The sequence below is a fragment of the Phoxinus phoxinus genome (genome assembly GCF_949152265.1).
Source record: "Phoxinus phoxinus genome assembly, chromosome: 13".
Taxonomy (NCBI): Eukaryota; Metazoa; Chordata; class Actinopteri; order Cypriniformes; family Leuciscidae; genus Phoxinus; species Phoxinus phoxinus.
The window spans coordinates 29,864,609-29,891,574 of NC_136888.1; the positions used below are offsets into that span (position 1 = coordinate 29,864,609).

The 26,966-nt window shown below is 36.6% G+C and overlaps 1 protein-coding gene across 1 annotated transcript; it reads right to left on the minus strand.

Moving 5' to 3' along the window:
• Positions 1-421: 421 nt before the first annotated feature.
• LOC307009063 (calpain-1 catalytic subunit-like) lies at positions 422-11,579 on the minus strand. Its single transcript, XM_079632466.1, has 13 exons — positions 11,432-11,579; positions 10,892-11,136; positions 9,811-9,883; positions 9,537-9,655; positions 9,314-9,447; positions 8,258-8,432; positions 6,879-6,953; positions 6,055-6,140; positions 3,690-3,764; positions 3,449-3,609; positions 1,013-1,176; positions 904-915; positions 422-785 (listed from the first exon to the last, which is right to left on the minus strand). The coding sequence occupies exons 2-13, from the start codon at positions 11,126-11,128 to the stop codon at positions 552-554; spliced, it is 1,545 nt and encodes a 514-aa protein (XP_079488592.1). The 5' UTR covers positions 11,129-11,136; positions 11,432-11,579; the 3' UTR covers positions 422-551.
• Between the last annotated feature and the right edge of the window lie 15,387 nt (positions 11,580-26,966).

Sequence of the window (26,966 nt, forward strand, 5' to 3'; positions counted from 1 at the left end):
GTAAATGCTCTCACTTCACTTCTACCTGTGTTTGTTGTGAATGTGATGTCCATTGTTTTAGTAAACTGCTGCCCTCTACTGTAAGAAACCCGTAACTGCCGTATTAGTTCAAAACTTACAGGGGAACTTCACTTATTCCTCCAGAAACTAAATGGAGCAACTGGAAAAACTCAACACAGCCTCACCAGCGGCCAATCAGTTATACAAGGAAAAATAATTGTTTGAAAAACTGTTTTTTAGTATTGGAGCTTTTGTCACACTTCACAAGGTCTCATTATGACTGACCTAATCCAAACACGACATTACAACATGACAAAATCTAACAAATAAACAACAATAAATGTGACTATAATAACATTCATTTTACAGCTCACAAATTCAGGTATTACATTAAGTATAGTTTAAGAGAAACAATAATGCTTGTAAACAACAAAAAATCCCCAAGGAATATATATATATATATATATATATATATAGCATAGCACTGTATGAAACTGTCATTACTGCAGTCGTGTCTTTTCATTTATCTGGAGTCTCACTGATCGATCATTTCATACATATGTCATCTCAGGTTTCTTATTTCTCCTATGGGATTCACTCTTTGAGAAGATGGACAATATGAATTTTGCACACTCTTTAGGGTTGAAAGTGGACGGTACAATGAGATACTCTCCTGGTTCAAGCTTGAAGAATCTCATCACATTTCTTGCATTGATGAAGTTCCCACTACCTTCAATGGGGCGTTTGCGGTAGAAGAACTTGTCCGGGAGCTTCACATCTTTCATCTAAAGGAGAATTAAATATAAACTTGTATTAAAGCATTTTGTAATTTGTAATTGTAATTTATGCATTTTCAAAGCAAAGTTGAACACTTTTGAGCTTGAATTAACTATTTGTACTTGCCTCTGGTGGAATCTGTTGAAGTAGAAAATAGAATAGCACACCATTAATAAGTGGAAACCAAAATAACTGTATTTCTGTGACTCCAATAGAGTTATTTGTTAATACTGACCGCAAAAACACTGAAGCCGATGGCATAGTTAGAGACTTCACTTCTGTTTCTCTTCTCATGGTTCTGCATGAGGGACACCAGTATGTTTTCAGGGCACTGACCACTACATTCCTTATCAAGCTTCTCAATCCTCACTCGAAACTGAGGGTTCCTCCAGAAAGAGTCTACAAGACATCCATTGAATCAGACCTTTGAGGTACATGCAGTAGGCGCACACACACACACTGGGGAGAACAAGTATTTGATACACTTCCAATTTTGTTTCCCACTTACAAAGCATGTTTTAGATTCCGTCACTCACAGTTGAGAAGTACCTATGATAAAAATGTCAGACTTCTACAAAAATCCAGAAAATCACTGTAGGAGCCATTTATACATTCACCTTTTCTGGATAGTTTAACATTGCTATAACTTATTCTGGCCACTTAGTGGGAGTGTTGCACTGGGTGTTAGGTATATTTACAGGTGTGGCAATCAGTTAGGAAAAGGTGTGGATGGCGAGGAACACACGGTTTTCACCGTAGCCGTGAGCACCCAATTTACCAACAGCACTTTATTACTTAGCACTGGGTGAAGTACCATTTTAATGTAAATTATCAATTTTACCTTTATAATAAACGGGAACACCACCCGAAGAGAGCTAATGTTTGGACTGAGGATTTTCTGCTACGCGTTGAGAACACCATGCCATCTATGTATGATTTGTAAGTAATTCATTTGCATTTTAATTGCATGACATAAGTATTTGATACATCAGAAAAGCAGAACTTAATATTTGGTACAGAAAACTGTTTTTTTTTCTGTATCATACGTTTCCTGTAGTTCTTGGCCAGGTTTACACACACTGTAGCAGGGATTTTGGCCCACTCCTCCACACAGACCTTCTCCTGTTTCTTCAGGTCTGTCGCTGGGCAATACAGACTTTCAGCTCCCTCCAAAGATTTTCTATTGGGTTCAGGTCTGGAGACTGGCTAGGCCACTTCAGGACCTTGAGATGCTTCTTACGGAGCCACTCCTTAGTTGCCCTGGCTGTGTGTTTTGGGTCGTTGTCGTGCTGGAAGACCGAGCCACGACCCATCTTCAATGCTCTTACTGAGGGAAGGAGGTTGTTGACCAAGATCTTGCAATACATGGCCCCATCCATCCTCCCCTCAATACTGTGCAATCGTCCTGTCCCCTTTGCAGAAAAGCATCCCCAAAGAATGATGTTTCCACATCCATGCTTCACGGTTGGGATGGTGTTCTTGGGGTTGTACTCTTGTTCTTCTTCCTCCAAACACGACGAGTGGAGTTTAGACCCAAAAAACTCTATTTTTGTCTCATCAGACCACATAACCTTCTCCCATTCCTCCTCTGGATCATCCAGATGGTCATTGGCAAACATCAGACGGGCCTGGACATGCGCTGGCTTGAGCAGGGGGACCTTGCCTGCGCTGCAGGATTTTAATCCATGACGGCGTAGTGCATTACTAATGGTTTTCTTTGAGACTGTGGTCCCAGCTCTCTTCAGGTCATTGACCAGGTCCTGCCGTGTAGTTCTGGGCTGATCCCTCACCTTCCTCATGATCATTGATGCCCCACGAGGTGATATCTTGCATGGTGCCCCAGACCGAGGGAGATTGACCGTCATCTTGAACTTCTTCCATTTTCTAATAATTGCGCCAACAGTTGTTGCCTTCTCACCAAGCTGCTTGCCTATTGTCCAGTAGCCCATCCCAGCCTTGTGCAGGTCTACAATTTTATCCCTGATGTCCTTACACAGCTCTCTGGTCTAGATCATTGTGGAGAGGTTGGAGTCTGTTTGATTGAGTGTGTGGACTGGTGTCTTTTATACAGGTAACGAGTTCAAACAGGTGCAGTTAATACAGGCAATGAGTGGCGAACGGTAGGGCTTCTTAAAGAAAAACTAACAGGTCTGTGAGAGACGGAATTCTTACTGGTTGGTAGGTGATCAAATACTTATGTCATGCAATAAAATGCTAATTAATTATTTAAAAATTATATAGTTATATATATATTTATATATATATATAATTTAGATTCCGTCTCTCACAGTTGAAGTGTACCTATGATCAAAATTACAGACCTCTACATGCTTTGTAAGTAGCAAACCTGCAAAATCGCCAGTGTATCAAATACTTGTTCTCCCCACTGTTCACACACACACACACACACACACACACACACACACACACACACACACACACACACACACACACACACACACACACACACACACACACACACACACACACACACACACACACACACACACACACACACACACACGGCCAATACTATGCATAGACACTCAAAAAGCATATTTTATATGCTTTATTTATAAGCATATTCATATTTCTATTCATGCATGCTAGTATGTAATTGAATGAAATGCTCACATGCCACTCTCTCTCTCATTATATATTTATGAGTTACCTTTATTATTGAGGCAGCCACCAGCTGTTGTCCCAGCAACCCAGCTGTCTTTGTAACATGTGGAAGTCCATCTGCATTCAGAGGAACTGTCCAGAAAATCAGGACTGAGGCAGCAAATATCAACGTCTTCAAAGTTTTTGGTGAAGTCCTCCATTGACATCCTGCAGTAAAATATGAGTTACTGAAAACATTTGATTCATTAATGCAAGAGATCATATCTGAAACTACAGTTAATGCTCACCAGAACTCTCCGTCATTGGCCAAAGAACGACACCTGGATCGCTCCTTCTCACTCACTTTGTCCCACAACGATGACCTAAAGTTATGCAGAAGCATATATTAAAATATTACATGGTTATGCTAACTGAGAAACTAACAGCAGCAAATATAGAGGAAAAAAACAGATATACTGTAGGCCTACCTTTTGAACTGAATAATCATCTTTTGTAATTAATATATATTTTGTTAAAAAAGATATTTGAATTTTCAATGGCTCAGAATTAAATAAGATACCAAAAAGGATGGAAATAAAGTTAGCAGAAGATGATGTCACTAAATAACAGGCTTTTGTTTTTAAACGGATATTCTATTACAAAAGAGTGACTAAAGGCAACAAAAGCTCATTCATTCAAAATATCCTTCAGTGAATGTGAGTTAGCAGATTCCGGAGATATGAATGACAGTGATCGTTATGTAACTGCAAATGAAAAACCAACAGCACTTTACAACCTCCAGCGATTTAATCTATGTTGTGTGAACATTCCTTTTCAAGGACTGAGGGGGCATTTACAGACACAATTTTAAATTTAATACAGAAAACTTGTTGTGCGTTTTGGCCATTTATTTACATGACAACAGAGTTTTGGGAGCCTGTGCAAGTTTTTGAAAATGAAAATGTTATCGTCTCCATGTAAAAACACAAATTTGTGAAAACTGTGACGTCATACGTGTTACATGTTCAGTCTATAGGCGACGCGTAGTGTTTCATTGTCGTTGTACGCCAAAAACGCAAAGGAAAAACTTTAGTTTGTCGTGTAAACGTACCCTAAGATTCAAAAAGGCCTGCACACTCTAACAATGAAGGAAAACTGATAATTGCCAGATAAAACTACTTCAATGAAAAAACAGCAAATATTTTGGTCACATGCAAAGTTTCTCAATGCCATTGCCTAATAAACAATACTCAGTGCATGAGTCATCTTAACATAAGGTTTTGGTTATATAAAATTGATCACCAAGAAACACCTGGAATATATATATTGTATGGCAGTTGTTTCATTTTGATGAACTTACAAACTCACTTCCTGATATTTACACACAGCGTGGAAGACGCAAAAAAATGCCCATACATGGAACACAATGACATCACCGGAGGCCACAAAGAATGAAGAAATAACTCACGAGGTTTATTCCTCTGGAAAACTACCAGACAAATGCATTGGGACAATGTAACCGCGTCCCGCATATATATGGCTGCATTTTGACTGTGAGTGTTGTTGTCACGGTGTGGGTTTTGTGTCTTGTTCCTTGTTCTTGTCTGTTATGTGATTCACTGTTTGCCATGTGTCTTGTTAATTGTCTGATCATTGTTCACAGGTGTTTCTGATTTACCACGCCCCCTTGTTATCTTGTCTAACTCGTTTATCCTTTGTGTTTCAGCCCTGTCTTTGTGAGTTCTTGTTTGATTGTTTATGTGTATGTGGTTGTTTCTGGTCTTGAAATCCTATTCCTGACTACCGTTCGTAAAGTTTTGTGTCTATTTAATAAAGTGTGCTGCGTATGGATCCTGCTTCAACCGCTATATGTAACAGTTGTGCATTTTGATTTTGTTGACATGTACCTACCACCAAAAAGAGAAATTCTCTATCTGTTCAGTCTTTAACTGAACTTCGTTTTCAGTTACTTTCGTTACTGATCTGCTGTACTGGTGAATAACTCAGACGAGGACAAGTTATTATTTTTTTACACATATTGCTTGAACTGCTTACAAATAGCCTATGTAATTTTCCATTCATACAGGACTGCCCTGTTGAAATTGGATGAGCTGAAGTATTTTAACCTGTAACCTTTTGGATGATTTTGCTACAAATATTAATCATTGGTTACACCAGTATTTTTATCTTTTGTTTAAATAAACTTATTTTATAAAGACAAATACTGTTCAGTTTTTACTTCAGCTTACAAAGACAGTTCTATAAGTAATATAAAGAGCAGTATAAAGTATCTTGCAAAACCCAAAGACAACAAGAAGATCCAGGAACGATTCAGCTGGAAGGGTGCGCATGAATTCTGATCAATTGTTCTCAATGATTTCTATTGCTTCACGAGTGTAGGGACACCTAGATAGATTGGTTCAGGCTAAACAGACTAGTGGGGATTTAATCCTAGATTCTAACCTGACAGCATAAGACTACCAGGCGACTGCAGTAGGAGTTCTTCAGGAACGTAGGGGTAGTACCAACTCTTACCACAATATACATATATATATATAACCCTGTTAAGATTTTTTTTTTAATAATAATCATGAATCATCTAGTGGTACAAACAAAGAATGACGCTTGATCAGTGTTGTGATTAGTGCACCTATAATTTCATATGACTCTTACTTGTCACTCCAGTCACCGGTCCACTCGCCTTTTCCCCAAGGGTTCAACACTCTCACCAGCTGAACTCGTTTTTCTTGGTATTTTACCTGTAGAATACAACATGACATTAGCCTGGGTTTCCCCATACTGCCTTTGCGCAGCGCGATTTTATTCTCGCTGAAAGGCAGTCTGGAAACCATGGATCTGATTTTCGCCTCGTTTAGGGAACCAATCACAGAACGGGGAGGGAGCAGCAAGACGATGACGACATCTTTGCGACACAACTAAGCAGTTTGTTTATATCTATGGAGTCAACATGGCAGCAGACGCGAAGCTACCTTTTGATGCAGCCTTAGATATTGTTCTAAGTAGTTTAGATCGCAATTTTATTTAGAAAAAAGAGCAGCGTTTGGCGTTAAACCATTTCTCTACATACGTCATCTGGTATAATGGAAACGATTGGCTATGAGCTACATACAGGCGCATTTGATAGACATTCTTAGCACCCAATAAACGGCGCCGGCGCATTCGTAAACCACGCCTCAAATACGAGAAAATGCACATGTGGTTCCCAGACCCAAGTCTCAACGAGAATTGGGTCTGGCGTTAGCCAGGCTAACATGACATGACACTTTTGATGCAACAAATTGAACAAATTCAAATTGAACAAATTCAAAAAATAATTTATTAGAGGACTGGAATTGGAAGGAACCCTGTTGAGTTTACTTGCAGTTACATCTTGGAAAAGAACACACTATTCTTGCTTTCCAATAAGAAATAAGACACTGTCTGTCTGTCTAATCTGATGGCACTGTGATCTGACATTTGATTCTGTGCAGACTTACCTTGTAAACCCCCGTCACTGAATATGCATGGCCTTGAACAATGCCATTGGGTAATTCTGTGTTTGCAGATGTTTTCTGATATGGTATGAAAAACAGACATATTTAATCAATAATGCTGCCCGGTGAAATATGTATCAGGAAATAGGAAAAGATTGTTTCATGTACAGCTAATGCTCTACATTGTTCCCTACATTGGGAACAAATGTTCACTGTAGTAATTTGTATTTAAAGGAACACTTCACCCATTTGCATTAGACTTTATATCTTTAGAAACCCAGTCACATTTTCGAATGGTCATGGTTTATTCCCTTATTTTCCCCTGAGATGGGAGAAATAAGGATTTAAGTGTTCCACTTCCTGCTTTTTATGACGCAAAAATCGTCAATTTGCGTCATAAAAAGCAGGAAGTCAAATTTCTTTGAATAAGGGTAAGACTACAAACACTAGCTCATCATTTATCCAGTAGAAGGCGCTGTTCCGCATGTTTTCAACCCGCCCATAGAGGGATCTCACTCACAGAATGTACATATAGTGTCAGCCATTCTTTATTTGGAAGCTAAAGCTAACAGTTTCTTATTCTGTGGAGAAAGCTGAGTAGTAGCGGTGACCATCCTCTTTTCCCCGGACATGTCCGGCCGTCGAGATCGTCCAAAATGTCCAGGATTCGGCTTTTGCTTTCTGCAGTCGCATTCATAGTTTACATGCACACCTTTTGTTTCAATCTAACTGAATTCATTCCGATTGGTGAATCTGAATGTAGTGTTTACATGAACGCTAAACAAGTGATCGTTTGATGTGCGTTTTAACATTGCTAGGAAAATTCCCGCTCCTCTGTGAGAGATACGAGACCGGTGCGTCTCACAGGCGCCGGCGCCACTCATCAGTAATCACGCCACCGGGCTCGCATCGTTCTCCGCGGCCGTCAGTCTCGTTCCTGCTCGTCACAGTAAACATGAGAAATGGCGACTGAAGAACGCAAAAGCCGAATCCTGGACATTTTTGGCGACATCAAAATACTGGGCAGACTCACGGAGACTCACTAGTAGCATAGCCTTGTTGTTTACTGCGATCTCTTACCGGTAGGCGTGGCCTACTAGGGCAGCGAAGCAAGTGCATTCTGGGAGTTGTTGTCTTTCATCCCCATAAGCCAAAAATACATTTTCTGGCTTTTCTCAGTCTAGAAGGCTCCAAATTCAAAAATAATTTCACATTTCTTCTACATAAATGACCCATTTTAAATACACATTCATCTTTCCAGAGGTGAAGTGTTCCTTTAATTGAACATTGAAATCTTTAATGCAAAATACGACAGAGCTTTAGCTGGACATGGTGATAATCTGTCACGGTAATGAAAGGACAAGCCTGAGGTCACTGCTTACCCCCAGAAAGGTGCCACAGGCCATCAGAGCTTTTGTTTTTGCTGCACGGTTCATCAGGCTCCACAAATCAATAGAAGTTTTTGCTGTTTCAAAGTGCACGTGGACGCCACCAGTGAAGTCCAACAGAGCCTCAGATACAAGACCAGCGTGCATGTCAGCATAGGAGCCGCACACCCTGTAAAAGTCATTCTACATTTCAATACTGTATATACAGTGGACCAACAAGCCTTTAATGATTGATTCTGTGGGATTACTCAAATTGTTGATGATTAAAATAGATCAGGGGTGTCCAATCCTGCTCCTGGAGGGCCACTGTCCTGCAGAGTTCAGCTCCAACCCCAATTAAACACACCAGAACCAGCTCATCAAGGTCTTACTAGGCATTCTAGAAACTTCCAGGCAGGAGTGTTGAGGCAAGCTGGAGCTAAACTCTGCAGGACAGTGGCCCTCCAGGACCGGGTTTGGACTGTAATCATTGTGACAATAACCAAAACTTCTATCTGTAAAGCAACTTCAGAACCAGAATACATACAATACATATAAAGGGCCAAAATCACTTGTAATTATGGTTCAATAACATTTGGTAGCACTTTAAGGTAACATTTTATTTTACAGTGTCCTTGTAATTCATACTTACCATAGTAATAACATTAAATTCTGCATGATTACATGCAACTAACCCTCAACCAAATCCTAATCCTACCCTAACCCTACATGTAGTTGCTCAATATTACTCAGTACTTAAATGTATAATTACACTGTAACAATGACACCTTAAAATAAAGTGTAACCAACTTTATTTACAGTCTTGATCCCCATGTACAAAGAGTACTTTACAATAACTGGGAAATAACTAGGTACTAACTCTGAACGTATCCCTAAACTTAACTCATAGTACCCCTTAACTACCCATGTAGTTATCTTATATTACTGTCTTGGGTAAGTACACTTTAAGTAAACATACTGTAAAATCAAGTGTAACATAATATTTTTATGTTCAATAAACAAACGTGCTTTTATACTAAGAAAGAATAATCATTTTAAGAATAAACCTACTTGGCATAAGCTTTCTCCAGCAAGGCAGGCCAAAACTCATTAGATGTTTTTGAATGAACAAAAATGAGCTTGCCATTGATTGTTGGCAGTTTGTCATCAATGACAACGTCAATCCATTTCCCAAACCTCCAGAACTATATGAATAAAGCAGAAGGTTTAAGGACTGATCATTTTATTTCATAAAATGTATTTAAGTTATTTTGAAAAAGACCAAAGAACTCACTCTAAAGTGAAATATCCCTGCATAATCTTCACCAAATGACTGGCCAACTGGCATGACCTGGTCCATGACATCCTTCTGAAAGGTTAAAGCTCCAACTGAAGCAAGAAACCAGCAGTCTCCTAAGGTAAAAGCACAAACATTAGCAAAAATGTATCTATCATTGAGTTAACAAAAGGCAAAATATAGAGTGATGCTATTTACTGCATATACAGTAGCCTATCATTCAAAGCCAAAGCCTACTGGAGTATGTAAATAAACACAGATATAAACATACCTAAATAAGATCCTTGCGAATAGTCAAACCTGGAAACCCCCTTTACAATGAGTTGAGGGTCTGCCACTATTTTCTAAAGAGAGAGAGATTAATACGTTATACAATGAAATTTGCCCTACGGATTTGGGAACAACAGAAAACATTTAGACTCGTATAGCGTATTTTGAATCTGCTTTCAAGACACTTAAAGGCACAGTACGCCTCAGGTTCCTTTTTCAAAGCAATAACAAAGGCGTAGATTGATGATGCCGTGACTGAATGTGGAATCATGGGAGTTGTCATCTTAAAATGACTAAAAATACTTAAAAAACTAAAATACCGGTACATTTGAGTGTGTTTAAAGTTATGTTAATGTTACTCTGTGCGTTCGCTCGGTGGCTGGTTAATTGCAGTAAGCTAGATCGAAAAGCTGGGTGACTTGTGTTGCTTAATGGCATGCACTTAATTTTAAAATATATTGTATGGTGGAGAAAATGTTACTACAAGGTCTGTCTGATTATGCCATGTTAATCACTTGACAAAATAGCATTGTCTCTGAGGCATGGTGCAAACATGTTACTCGCGGTAAATCAAGAAAACAAGAGATTCAAGCAATAAGAATAACCGTGTTGACCTATATAACAATGGTTTGTTTTCTGTCAATAAAAGTATCTAAACACAAATATGTCCTACTGGTAATGTGGATATATTACGTCATTGACAGGCGACACAATGACACGGCCGTTACAATGGTTAAAATACCTGATCTCTCTGGATTTAAACATTGCTGGAAACATTTGCGATCATGCCAGTACACATCAACAAAGTATATAACATCGTTTTAGTCGTTGTGGATATTTTAATCCAAAAATCTTACATATTGTACCTTTAAGATGTCTTGCCACAATTGTAAATAAAAGAAATATGTTGGGAAATGCTACAGATAAACCTGTTCTTACAAGCCCTAAGAGACATTTTGCAACAATTGATCATAACAAGTAATATTCAACAAATTGTTTTAGATCCGTTCAAACAATAAGGTCTACTCTTCATGAAAGTTTCTTAAGTTTCTGAAGATGGAAAGTAAATACAGGTAACTTACTGATGGCCTCAACCATTTGATTTGTTCCATATTCAATCCAAGTTTCTTCTTTGGGTCAATGGAGCTGCTGTTTAAAGGGAACTTCTCATCAACATAACTCCTGTTATTAGTGAAGCAGCTTTTCTTTAATTCCTGGTAGTCCTGATCCAAGAATTTCAAAGGGACGTCAAGAGTGCCAGTTCTGTCTCTTGTGGGCTGTTCATTCCTGGGTATTCTGATCACAGGAGGTGGTGGCATTTTCACAGCTGTAAAAGTCAGATTTTTAGGAATAAATATAAAGAAACAAAGATAAAACGATCACATCTGGCATCAGTTACTGGTGAGATGACACAACACTATGCTATAATATGTTTTGTTTCCAAAGACCTATAAGAGATAAGAGACATACTGTATTGTTAGACTGGTTTGGGAGGGAAATATTGCCCCTTTGGAAAACACATATTGATAGCTTTTAAGAGTCTAACAATATAATTAGTGACTCATTAAACTCAGTTTTTAAGATATAAATGATATACTTCACCTCCAAGGATAACAACTCACCTAATTGAGCAGTTTTCTCTTACTAGGTTTGACCGATTCTCTTTGTTCTGCCCTGGGCTCTGGAATTCCGTGCTCAGACCGAACGATGTTTTCAGGAAGGGTGTAGAGCAGTGTGTAGGTTTTGTTTTGCTCAGGGACACTGTTGCGTGAACTGAAAAAGACTTCCAAATTCCTCCCACCTGTGCAGTTGCGTAACAGTTCCACCATATATAGCCTTAACTCAAAAAAATGTTTTATATGCAAATGAACAAGGAAAGCAGTTTGAACTTCAAATGCCTTTTTAAGATTGTAGTCAAAATAATGTTTTTATATATATAATATTGAATTAATAAAGAAACTTCCTCTGACTTATCAATAAAGTTAAAATGATATATAAGATCATGAAAATGAAACTCTAGCCTACTGATCTCTTCACAAATCCCACTCAAGTTCTCACCTGAGACTTCCCTTAAAAAGTTTATTCAAATGTTCTACTAGTATACTTCTTTTAAATTAAAAGAATAAGAAAGTATAATTTCAGTCTACTTTTTATGGACTTCTCAGAAATATACTTAAATCTACACAAGTATACTTTGTAAGACTGGAAAAACTGGAATGACTACTCCTCGAGAAGGCAAAGGACCTTGCTGGAAATTACCGTTTGAACTTGCAGTATCGAGACTAAAGTCTCACCTCTGAGTCATCCTAATCTACATTTCTTCCCCTCATCCCCCACTCTTTCTATCACCAATAATCACACAAGAATATATATAGTTTAAGAAGAAGAAGAAGAAAAAAAAGGTATATATATATATATATATATATATATATATATATATATATATATATATATATATGCTGGCAGGGAAAGTTTGAACATTGTATACTTAAAGTGCAAAAATACAAATAATACATAAATAGTAAACTAAGATGAAGTGAATGAAAGCTTGCAAGTTTACTACCAAAGTACAGTATAAAACTACCAAACTACAGTAGTAGTTTACTGAGAGTATACTTCAAAGTGTACTTTCATAAGCTAAAATAATATGCTACAAGTATTTGACTAAACTATCAGTATAAGTTCACTTGTACAAGCAGTAGCCTACGAATGTAAAATCTCAAAAGCACATGATTCAATCTGGCCAGTCGAATCTCTTGCCCCTCCACCCCCCTTGTGCTGATCAGTTGACGTTTACTTGTGTCTGGCAAAAATAATTCTGGATTTTTCTGAATCATTATGAACTGTAGATTAAAATTACACTTTGTAGAAATTGTGTTTTTGTCAAACAGTGACCCCTAGAGTCCCTGTGGAATACTTGCACTGTCGTAAATACCCACCCTGTACACCGGGTACCTGTTCGGTATAGAGCGTCGGGCATGGAACAGGCACAGATAGACTCCGAAGATATTGACCAGGTAATGTTTCACGATTTCATACAAATATTAGGCTACTGCATTCTGCATAGTCTACTGAACTACTGATGATGGTAATAGGATGATAATAATACGTTTATGTCAAGTGTTAGACTTTATAATAATAAAGTAGCCTACCGCGTTTGCTGGCTTATAACGTTTTTACATGATTGCAGCTAAATCACAAGTAAATAGCCTATAGTCTAGGCCTACTGTATAATTTAATTTTTGTTTTTTGATTGTAATGTAAACATTACAAAATGTCAGATGACATCAATAAAGTTAAATGTACGTCGCATTATTTCATAACATTGGCCGTTATGATGTCACATGATTATTGCAATTTATCATAATAGTTTGCAAATTGTGCTCGTTTACACTATTTACAACCTCTAGGCTTATTTATGTCCTGATAATTATGTGAGATATTGACAACTGTTTTCATGATAATCGCAGGAATCAATGTCGTCTCTGATAATAATGGATAAATGAACAGCATCGTAAAAAAATGAAATAGTACAAGCAAGCGCAACAACATACAACATAGAACGCAAACAAGTTTACAAATAAGAGATTTATTTACTAGTCCATCAACAAGATCACTAGGTCAGCATCTCTGTTGCATCCAGTGCTGCTTTTTAGCTCGCGCCCACGAGTGAAAGCCGGACCGAGTGACTCTTGTCCGGTCAGATTCTCTTTTCCGTTTCCTAGTCTCTTCCGACCGCGTTTTCTTTGCTTTTTCCATCGTCGAGTATCACGTCTGAAATGCGCGCAAGTGTCTTCGTGCTTCATTGTTAATGTGTGTGACGTCGTTGCCGTAAATCGTGATTCTCGCGAGATTTGTCGGGGGCGCTCATCTCAAACTTGCATTGCTGGTTTTTCCCGCGGCGTCCCCCCCCCCAAGCTTTACTACCAGGATGATTCGCCCAACTATGAGTTTGTTTACCACAAAATGACTTTGAAGCTGTTATATTAAGGTACAATTTCTACATAGTGTGCCTTTAAGTGGAGTCTGGTGTTTCTGCAAATCTGCGTCAGAGAGAGTTTGTTGGGCTACATCCTGTCACTTTGAGTGATTTATGGCCCCCTCATAAATTCCGATGCCCATAGCCCCCACCCGTGTGAGTTCCTGAGTGCGCATGCGCGGTGAGTGTGGGAAAATTCCCACGCTTGCCCCTCCCCTAAGGGCGTGAACTGTATCGTGGGAGAATCTCGCAGGCTAGTCCATCCTTTATGTTTTACCCATGTAGAATTTGTGTTAAGAATTGAATGTCTGATAAGTTTTCTGTACGGAGCACCTGTTGGTGCACCTGTTATGTTTGTCTGTTTCAATCACAGTGTATGGATCCTTAGCTGTGTATGTGTGTTTTGAGGTGTAAATGGTCGAAAATGATGAAAAAATATTCCAAAACAACGTATTTTAAGCTTTTTAAGAAGGATGACAGAAAACAGAGATGAGATCATGTTTTTTATTAAAGAAAGGGTTTTACACATTTACATTTGAAAAAAGTTGTACTTTCACCCGTTAGTAAAATGTTTTAAAGGTTTAAAATTAAAAAGGTTTAATAGCATTTTCTAAAACTATATCAAGCAAACGGTTCTATTTTCTAATATACATTAAACAAAACAAAAAAGTCTTATGTTTTTACATATGTTCAAAAAGTTTAGCTATTCACAAAACACATGGATTTAAAAATCATTAAAACGTTGTATAAAGTTAAAATACACATGTTTTCCACACATTCGTAAAACTGTTGCATTTTACATAAGTCAACTTGCTGTTTCAAACACATCATAATATTAAACCATATCAAGCAACATGTTAAAAAACTGCAAGTATCAAAATATTAAGTTTTTACAGTTCCGTTTGTTAAAGAAGAACACAAGTTTTTTAACCAACCCCAAAGTTTAAAGATGTGTAAAAAGATTCCCATGTGTGTAATCTCATGGGAGCTCAGTGAATCGCGTGTGGTCACACCAGAGGTCTGTCGGGAATGACAGAATTGAAAGGTGTCCACTGACTCGCTCAGGCCACTCCTACCAAACACACCCCTCAAAGCTGAGAGGTTGAGAGGCCGTGGTTTAAATTAAAGGTAGATATCTATACGAAATAAGATGCACCGGTGTTTTGTCAAAAATAAGATTATACTATGCATCATCTTTATACTTTAATTCCTTTTTAACTGTTTTTAATTGTCCTAGCTTTTATTTTTATTCCTTTCTCTATTTTTTAGGGTTGTGTGTGTGTGTGTGTGTGTGTGTGTGTGTGTGTGTGTGTGTGTGTGTGTGTGTGTGTGTGTGTGTGTGTGTGTGTGTGTGTGTGTGTGTGTGTGTGTGTGTGTGTGTTTGAGGTGTAAATGGTCGAAAATGATGAAAAAATATTCAAAACAAATATTTTAAGCTTTTAAGATGTATAAGTATGGCAGAAAAACAGAGAAGGGATCATGGTTTTTATTAAACAAATAGTCTTACGTTTTTACATATGTTTAAAAGTTGTACTTTTCACAATTAAATAATGTTTAAACTCATTAAGACAATGTATAAAAGGTAAAATACAACGAAATGGTATGTCTGTAAAATCGCTAATAAAAAAAACAACAAGTTAAAACGTCTAATTTTCTTAAAGTTATCAAAATGTGTTAGCATGTATTAAATTATATCGAGCAATCGTTCTATTTTCTAATATACATTTCAAAGATGTACTTTTCACAATTACATTGTGTTTAAAAATATATTTTCAAAATATATTTCAATATATTTAACAGTGTTTCACATATATGTGAATATATTGCATTTCTGTATGGGTGATGTTAAAAATTAGTAAAGAATTTCAAAACAGCGTGTGTCAGAGTCGGTAGAAATGCCTGCATATGTCTCTCTGACACCTATCGCAGGTGCTGTCTGCACCATCTAATCTACTACACCAAAAGAAAACATTTTTAAGAGTAGCGAATGTGCGTTTGTACGTTGAAATCTATGTTATTCAATTAAAAAATGCTACGAAACAAAGACAAGAAAACACCTTTCTATAAGTGACCCTCAAAATATGTGCATGGAGCAAATGGGTCCATGTACAATGATTTATCAGAAAATTACTCTTGTCACTTTGTTTGAAGAAAAAAACTTAAATCAGCTGGTGCTATAACTATTGAAGTTATTACATCCTGAATACGGTAATGACCTGTTTTATGCGACATTTAGGCCTATATCCTCTTTCAAAATTAACTCAATACATTTGAATACGCTAAAGGTCTATAACCGAACTTTAACATCTTAATATTTGGTAAAGTTAACTTTAGCCCTGCACAAAATGAAATACATACTATCTACTTTCTAAATGCTTGTTACGACTCTTGTTGCGAACAGACCACCATGCATATGTTTTGACCTTGTAATACTTAATCAAAATTTTGTATTCGGTGTGGTAATCTACACGTTGTGTATGTCACTAACAACAGTTACACCCACTCTTTACAACGTCATGACGTGTGGAGTTGTATATCTGACCTGACAATCTCACAGATATAGGCTACGCAGAGCTCAACTGACCTCCGGACAGAGCTGACCTAACAGGCCCCGTGCAAAGACCGGTGTGGACACCTGTGGTACTGCAACATCTCATCGATCAAGGTTGAAGGGATATTGTCTGGTTGTTACATGGATAGCCAAAGACCACATCAACATACCCGTACGTCTGAGCATGACACGAATTGCGCTTCTTCGGCTAACAATGTGGAGGATCTGACGGTAAAACCCCCACTTCAGAGCGTTAACGCAGATGACCTGGACGATTGTCCTGCAAGGACTCAACCACATGACATTCCAGGAACTATCCGTATCTTTCAACATCGAATTGGGGACAAAGTTTATACCATCCGTGAAGTTTTGTTCTAAGGACTTGTGAAATGGAAGAACGGAGTCCGTTGAGTTCTGAAGATGCTGCACACAAGCCAACGGTGTACGAGTGTGCCGCGAGCAAAGAGTGTCGTTTAAGGGGTACCATAGACTGTATGTTTAATGATTATTTCAGAGGACAGATGATTGACTTGATGCATAAGATCATCGATGCTGTGTGTGATTCGAAGAACGATTGTACCAAGCGTGTAACAAATCTCAAAAATGAAATGATCGCAAGAGGCTTGGTTGGCTCATGGCCTGATGTTATGATTGTATGTCTTAATGCCAATGAGCCGATCTGTGTAATTCTCAGAAAAGTTCTGGGTGTGGTGTTTGATTGTAGTGACGAATTTGGAGTTCTCTGTATGTGTACATTTGTAGCAGATCTATGCATGACACTGTTTTCAAAAAATGAGAAAATCTGTGATGTCTGTGAAATAGTTGAAACTCTAGTTAGCTACATCCTAGAGCAAAACAAGATAGGCTGCCGAAAATTTATTTTATGGTCAGACAAACTCTAATGTAGTTACTATTGTTTTACTTTTACTTAGCCTATTGCTTCTTTAACGCTTCAATGTGTGAATATACTGTAAAATGCTTCAATGTATGAATATACTGTATAACACATGTGTGAATATACCGTATATCCCACAATATATTGTTGAAATAAATTGTTTTAAAAAATATTTCTTTTGTGGTCATGTCTGAGCTCATAAAAATGTAACATTTTATCATATTACAAAACGTATTCTTGGCGCTTATTAGGGACGGGGGCTTTGGTAAAAATGTAACGATTCGTTAGTATTGCAATGTTTGAGCCGCGATTCAATATTATTGCGATTCTTAACATATTGCGAAAAGATAATCCTACTACTAATAATGCAATATACAACCATAGGCTGTGAAAATATAGTCTACAACAATGAGTTGTGGGGCATCAATTTAGTAAAACATTCTCAAACAGAAAACTATCACTTAAATTCTTAATTGTCATTTATTCCTATAAACACTGAATGTTGACGGCTCTCAAAGAAAAGTCTTCACCTAAAACACATACAGTCCAACACACAAAATGTGAAACAGGGTCATAATTTCCAAACTTGTGTGTATTATAAACGATGCTTTTCACCCCCTCTTTTCTTAGTAATTTGGTCTTTTGAATCTTACACGGTTGTGCATGTGTGATTCCTGTATAAAGGTTATGTTTTAAAGTTAGTCCATAGGCTTTACAAGAGTGAGGTGCTTTGCATCATATGACAAAATAATACAACCAAAGATTTAAGCACAACTATTTACACACAGAATATCTAGATTGTGTACATTCCATTATCTCTTTGTTTGGGATTAGAGAACATCCTCAGCTCCTTAGCTCATATGTTTCTTTAATTTGTGCAGGATGTTATACAGTAGGTATTGGTAACAAACAAACAACCAAAAACTTTAAAGCAACATGGACCCATAATATTAATATATAAAATATGATATAATTAGTTTGAAAATGACTTCCATAATATTTTCTTTTAGTAAAGCTATGCCTGGATCACCCAAAGATCTCATAAAGATTACACCAATATTAGCTTTCTCAAACATTGCATGTTTGCACTATGCCTAAAACTTAGAAATCAACATGCATTTCCTGCAGTTGTTAAACGCCTAAAAAATGAAATGAAATGTAAGTTTGTCAGAAGAAAAAGGATTGGTCATACATTTAAAAAAGTCTTCTAGTGAAGATGTTGTGTTTGTCACAAACACATCCAAAGAGTTTTTATACGTGTGAGGAAACCTCTAGCAACAATACTGATCACAGAAATAATGCAGGTCATCAGATTGTTTTAAAGAAATTAAAACATAAATAAAAGGTGAATCTTTATTTAAAGAAGATAGATTGCTGCTTTTTCAACACACATAAATGTTCAAAATCGTTTGTATCTTTGACTACTTCTAATCCATACTTTGATGCATCATGGTTTTAGGTCTGTAAAAAATACATAATAAAAAAGAAATAACTGACTAGGGTTAAATGAAATATCCTATTTTGGTGTCTTGTTTTAGTGTAATAACAGTTTTTGTAAAGCAAAGAGTAGAGTTCTATTAATGTTTTTAAAATAGTTTTCATCCATTTCTTGTAGAGAGAACTAAAAGTTTACCAAAGCTCACAATGCCATTCAGAGTGCACAAGAGATGCTTTCTCGTTATCTAGGCATAACACAGCATGGTACAAAGTGATGCTCTCTCTGTATGATGTCAATCTAATAGTGAATTAGTACCTAAATTAAATTAAATGTGAAACATTTTAAACGTTGTTTTGATTAAGTACTTTTACCCCGATTTAAGTCTGTAGCAATAGGGAATGTGAAGGTACGTCACGCAGTGTTGCATTATGGGACGTGGCCGCCATATTTACAGGCACCGATCTCTGTTTACCTTTTCGCGGTAGTTGATGACATTTAATAGTGGGTGTGTTTGGCTAAAAAGAGATACAATTGAAGAAGAACGGGAAAAAATGGAGAAGTTGAAATAAAAAGAGAAGGGACCCTACCGGGAGAAACTAAATGCCACTGCCAAAAAACGTTATTTGGACAAACTGGGATTATGGACTAAATGCTAAATATTCAGCTGAAGTTATGTTATTTTAAAGAGTCATAAGCAGTGGGTTTGAGCAGTTGCATTTCAATAAAAAAAAAAGATTTGTTATAATCGTCAACATTGTTTAAAAAATATAATTTATAATTTTCTGGTATCTTTGAAAGTCGTTCGCGAAAGACATTCTATAACTTGTTGACTTTTTTGTTTTTAACGTTTTTTTAAATATGTAGCCTATGTGAAGGAAAGCATTCTAACTTTAAAATTTGACACCTTTGTATTTTAACTTTTTACATCGTTTAAAAAATATTTAAGTTTTACGTGAAAGTGTTACACCCCTGTGAAAACTGTTTACCACTTATGTTTCACTTTTTAAAAAGTTTAAAGCACATCGGTGTGTGCGTGTGTGCGAACTTCTGTGACAAAGTTATTTGTTATAAAACTGTAAAAATACTAAGTTCATAAGAGCGATTGAAGATCGCTATCGTTGCATTCCGTCTTATGTTTACTTTGTTAATTATGTTTGCACTTTGATCGGCTAAATGTCACGTGATCCCCCCTTGTTATTTATCTGTACAGTATTTAATGTTATATCTGCATTTTGTGTAGACTTCGACTGTGTCTCAGGGAGCATGTAGGTTAAGGGCATGTTTATCCGGTTCGAAGGACCATGTAAAAACAGCTGTTCACTTTTAACTTTTCTGGTTCGAAGTAATTGAATGGATAGCCTTCTCCTGGGGCGTGGGAGATTTGTGTTGTCTTTTCCCACGCTTTGCTAGTCACCTGGTGTGGGAGGGGTGGTTAGGGGGTGGAGCCACATCGGGCCCGTGTGTGTGTGTGTGTGTGTGTGTGTGTGTGTGTGTTTGTGTGTGTGTGTGTGTGTGTGTGTGTGTGTGTGTTGTGGTGGTACTGGGTGTGACGCGTGGGAACTGCTTGTTATTTTTTCTCACGGCTGTCACATGGTGTGGGAGGGATTAGAGGTGGAGCCTGCGTGTGGTCACTGTCTTCTCCTAATCACCCCATTTCTGGCAGACCTTTGAAGTGACCACCTGTGTTCTTCTTTAACAAACGGAACTGTAAAAACTTAATACTATTTTGATACTTGTAGCTTTTTTAACATGTTGCTTGATATGGTTTAATATAGGGCTGGGCGATATGGCCAAAAAAAAATATCACAATATTTTTTTTTTATATCAGTCGATATCGATAATTATCGATAAATGTCAAATCTTTATTTATTTCAAGTTTAAAGACAGATTTGTACTCCTCCTAAGTGAAAGCTGTAGAAAACAGAGCGTTGTGTTTTTAAACTACTCTTTATTGTCAGAACATATCATGACAAACACTTGCCAAACAGGTGAACATTTCACAAATCCGAGGTAGAACATTCAAATATTTGACATTTTTCCTTAACAAAATAAATATCTTTATTTCAGTAGTATTAGCATGAGTTAGGATGCAGATTTACTTTATACAATTTATGTTCATTAACAAAAACAGTAAAATCTGTTAAAAAAAAGTAACAACATTATTTGTATTTGGTAAAATGTAATATTCTTTAGTTTTATTAAAATTAACCATTGGTCATCCAGCATCATGCATTTAGATCATGATAACCACAGATAAAATGTAACTTTATGGTTTCTATTTTAACTTTATGGTTTCTATGTGAGAAACGTCACATATTGTGACGTTTCTATGGTATTTATGAAAACCAGTAGCCTAAATACATTATTAAAAACTGTAATTATATTCCATTAGGCCTTTAATACATTGTCTACATTAATAATATTATACAATTCAATATATATATAGTTAATATTACTAGGCTAACGTTACAGTAACGTTAAATCCGTGGTAAATGATGGGAATGTGTAGACGGAAAAGCCTTCTGACTGTATCGTTGCGCACAGTGCTTCTCCTGTCTGGCAAGTGTTTGTCATGATATGTTCTGACAATAAAGAGTAGTTTAAAAACACAACGCTCTGTTTTCTACAGCTTTCACTTAGGAGGAGTACAAATCTGTCTTTAAACTTGAAATAAATAAAGATTTGACATTTATCGATAATTATCGATATCGACTGATATAAAAAAAAAATATCGTGATATTTTTTTTTGGCCATATCGCCCAGCCCTATATTAAACCATATCAAGCAACATGTTAAAAAAGCTACAAGTATCAAAATAGTATTAAGTTTTTACAGTTCCGTTTGTTAAAGAAGAACACAGGTGGTCACTTCAAAGGTCTGCCAGAAATGGGGTGATTAGGAGAAGACAGTGACCACACGCAGGCTCCACCTCTAATCCCTCCCACACCATGTGACAGCCGTGAGAAAAAATAACAAGCAGTTCCCACGCGTCACACCCAGTACCACCACAACACACACACACACACACACACACACACACACACACACACACACACACACACACACACACACACACACACACACGGACCCGATGTGGCTCCACCCCCTAACCACCCCTCCCACACCAGGTGACTAGCAAAGCGTGGGAAAAGACAACACAAATCTCCCACGCCCCAGGAGAAGGCTATCCATTCAATTACTTCGAACCAGAAAAGTTAAAAGTGAACAGCTGTTTTTACATGGTCCTTCGAACCGGATAAACATGCCCTTAACCTACATGCTCCCTGAGACACAGTCGAAGTCTACACAAAATGCAGATATAACATTAAATACTGTACAGATAAATAACAAGGGGGGATCACGTGACATTTAGCCGATCAAAGTGCAAACATAATTAACAAAGTAAACATAAGACGGAATGCAACGATAGCGATCTTCAATCGCTCTTATGAACTTAGTATTTTTACAGTTTTATAACAAATAACTTTGTCACAGAAGTTCGCACACACGCACACACCGATGTGCTTTAAACTTTTTAAAAAGTGAAACATAAGTGGTAAACAGTTTTCACAGGGGTGTAACACTTTCACGTAAAACTTAAATATTTTTTAAACGATGTAAAAAGTTAAAATACAAAGGTGTCAAATTTTAAAGTTAGAATGCTTTCCTTCACATAGGCTACATATTTAAAAAAACGTTAAAAACAAAAAAGTCAACAAGTTATAGAATGTCTTTCGCGAACGACTTTCAAAGATACCAGAAAATTATAAATTATATTTTTTAAACAATGTTGACGATTATAACAAATCTTTTTTTTTTATTGAAATGCAACTGCTCAAACCCACTGCTTATGACTCTTTAAAATAACATAACTTCAGCTGAATATTTAGCATTTAGTCCATAATCCCAGTTTGTCCAAATAACGTTTTTTGGCAGTGGCATTTAGTTTCTCCCGGTAGGGTCCCTTCTCTTTTTATTTCAACTTCTCCATTTTTTCCCGTTCTTCTTCAATTGTATCTCTTTTTAGCCAAACACACCCACTATTAAATGTCATCAACTACCGCGAAAAGGTAAACAGAGATCGGTGCCTGTAAATATGGCGGCCACGTCCCATAATGCAACACTGCGTGACGTACCTTCACATTCCCTATTGCTACAGACTTAAATCGGGGTAAAAGTACTTAATCAAAACAACGTTTAAAATGTTTCACATTTAATTTAATTTAGGTACTAATTCACTATTAGATTGACATCATACAGAGAGAGCATCACTTTGTACCATGCTGTGTTATGCCTAGATAACGAGAAAGCATCTCTTGTGCACTCTGAATGGCATTGTGAGCTTTGGTAAACTTTTAGTTCTCTCTACAAGAAATGGATGAAAACTATTTTAAAAACATTAATAGAACTCTACTCTTTGCTTTACAAAAACTGTTATTACACTAAAACAAGACACCAAAATAGGATATTTCATTTAACCCTAGTCAGTTATTTCTTTTTTATTATGTATTTTTTTACAGACCTAAAACCATGATGCATCAAAGTATGGATTAGAAGTAGTCAAAGATACAAACGATTTTGAACATTTATGTGTGTTGAAAAAGCAGCAATCTATCTTCTTTAAATAAAGATTCACCTTTTATTTATGTTTTAATTTCTTTAAAACAATCTGATGACCTGCATTATTTCTGTGATCAGTATTGTTGCTAGAGGTTTCCTCACACGTATAAAAACTCTTTGGATGTGTTTGTGACAAACACAACATCTTCACTAGAAGACTTTTTTAAATGTATGACCAATCCTTTTTCTTCTGACAAACTTACATTTCATTTCATTTTTTAGGCGTTTAACAACTGCAGGAAATGCATGTTGATTTCTAAGTTTTAGGCATAGTGCAAACATGCAATGTTTGAGAAAGCTAATATTGGTGTAATCTTTATGAGATCTTTGGGTGATCCAGGCATAGCTTTACTAAAAGAAAATATTATGGAAGTCATTTTCAAACTAATTATATCATATTTTATATATTAATATTATGGGTCCATGTTGCTTTAAAGTTTTTGGTTGTTTGTTTGTTACCAATACCTACTGTATAACATCCTGCACAAATTAAAGAAACATATGAGCTAAGGAGCTGAGGATGTTCTCTAATCCCAAACAAAGAGATAATGGAATGTACACAATCTAGATATTCTGTGTGTAAATAGTTGTGCTTAAATCTTTGGTTGTATTATTTTGTCATATGATGCAAAGCACCTCACTCTTGTAAAGCCTATGGACTAACTTTAAAACATAACCTTTATACAGGAATCACACATGCACAACCGTGTAAGATTCAAAAGACCAAATTACTAAGAAAAGAGGGGGTGAAAAGCATCGTTTATAATACACACAAGTTTGGAAATTATGACCCTGTTTCACATTTTGTGTGTTGGACTGTATGTGTTTTAGGTGAAGACTTTTCTTTGAGAGCCGTCAACATTCAGTGTTTATAGGAATAAATGACAATTAAGAATTTAAGTGATAGTTTTCTGTTTGAGAATGTTTTACTAAATTGATGCCCCACAACTCATTGTTGTAGACTATATTTTCACAGCCTATGGTTGTATATTGCATTATTAGTAGTAGGATTATCTTTTCGCAATATGTTAAGAATCGCAATAATATTGAATCGCGGCTCAAACATTGCAATACTAACGAATCGTTACATTTTTACCAAAGCCCCCGTCCCTAATAAGCGCCAAGAATACGTTTTGTAATATGATAAAATGTTACATTTTTATGAGCTCAGACATGACCACAAAAGAAATATTTTTTAAAACAATTTATTTCAACAATATATTGTGGGATATACGGTATATTCACACATGTGTTATACAGTATATTCATACATTGAAGCATTTTACAGTATATTCACACATTGAAGCGTTAAAGAAGCAATAGGCTAAGTAAAAGTAAAACAATAGTAACTACATTAGAGTTTGTCTGACCATAAAATAAATTTTCGGCAGCCTATCTTGTTTTGCTCTAGGATGTAGCTAACTAGAGTTTCAACTATTTCACAGACATCACAGATTTTCTCATTTTTTGAAAACAGTGTCATGCATAGATCTGCTACAAATGTACACATACAGAGAACTCCAAATTCGTCACTACAATCAAACACCACACCCAGAACTTTTCTGAGAATTACACAGATCGGCTCATTGGCATTAAGACATACAATCATAACATCAGGCCATGAGCCAACCAAGCCTCTTGCGATCATTTCATTTTTGAGATTTGTTACACGCTTGGTACAATCGTTCTTCGAATCACACACAGCATCGATGATCTTATGCATCAAGTCAATCATCTGTCCTCTGAAATAATCATTAAACATACAGTCTATGGTACCCCTTAAACGACACTCTTTGCTCGCGGCACACTCGTACACCGTTGGCTTGTGTGCAGCATCTTCAGAACTCAACGGACTCCGTTCTTCCATTTCACAAGTCCTTAGAACAAAACTTCACGGATGGTATAAACTTTGTCCCCAATTCGATGTTGAAAGATACGGATAGTTCCTGGAATGTCATGTGGTTGAGTCCTTGCAGGACAATCGTCCAGGTCATCTGCGTTAACGCTCTGAAGTGGGGGTTTTACCGTCAGATCCTCCACATTGTTAGCCGAAGAAGCGCAATTCGTGTCATGCTCAGACGTACGGGTATGTTGATGTGGTCTTTGGCTATCCATGTAACAACCAGACAATATCCCTTCAACCTTGATCGATGAGATGTTGCAGTACCACAGGTGTCCACACCGGTCTTTGCACGGGGCCTGTTAGGTCAGCTCTGTCCGGAGGTCAGTTGAGCTCTGCGTAGCCTATATCTGTGAGATTGTCAGGTCAGATATACAACTCCACACGTCATGACGTTGTAAAGAGTGGGTGTAACTGTTGTTAGTGACATACACAACGTGTAGATTACCACACCGAATACAAAATTTTGATTAAGTATTACAAGGTCAAAACATATGCATGGTGGTCTGTTCGCAACAAGAGTCGTAACAAGCATTTAGAAAGTAGATAGTATGTATTTCATTTTGTGCAGGGCTAAAGTTAACTTTACCAAATATTAAGATGTTAAAGTTCGGTTATAGACCTTTAGCGTATTCAAATGTATTGAGTTAATTTTGAAAGAGGATATAGGCCTAAATGTCGCATAAAACAGGTCATTACCGTATTCAGGATGTAATAACTTCAATAGTTATAGCACCAGCTGATTTAAGTTTTTTTCTTCAAACAAAGTGACAAGAGTAATTTTCTGATAAATCATTGTACATGGACCCATTTGCTCCATGCACATATTTTGAGGGTCACTTATAGAAAGGTGTTTTCTTGTCTTTGTTTCGTAGCATTTTTTAATTGAATAACATAGATTTCAACGTACAAACGCACATTCGCTACTCTTAAAAATGTTTTCTTTTGGTGTAGTAGATTAGATGGTGCAGACAGCACCTGCGATAGGTGTCAGAGAGACATATGCAGGCATTTCTACCGACTCTGACACACGCTGTTTTGAAATTCTTTACTAATTTTTAACATCACCCATACAGAAATGCAATATATTCACATATATGTGAAACACTGTTAAATATATTGAAATATATTTTGAAAATATATTTTTAAACACAATGTAATTGTGAAAAGTACATCTTTGAAATGTATATTAGAAAATAGAACGATTGCTCGATATAATTTAATACATGCTAACACATTTTGATAACTTTAAGAAAATTAGACGTTTTAACTTGTTGTTTTTTTTATTAGCGATTTTACAGACATACCATTTCGTTGTATTTTACCTTTTATACATTGTCTTAATGAGTTTAAACATTATTTAATTGTGAAAAGTACAACTTTTAAACATATGTAAAAACGTAAGACTATTTGTTTAATAAAAACCATGATCCCTTCTCTGTTTTTCTGCCATACTTATACATCTTAAAAGCTTAAAATATTTGTTTTGAATATTTTTTCATCATTTTCGACCATTTACACCTCAAACACACACACACACACACACACACACACACACACACACACACACACACACACACACACACACACACACACACACACACACACACACACACACACACACACACACACAACCCTAAAAAATAGAGAAAGGAATAAAAATAAAAGCTAGGACAATTAAAAACAGTTAAAAAGGAATTAAAGTATAAAGATGATGCATAGTATAATCTTATTTTTGACAAAACACCGGTGCATCTTATTTCGTATAGATATC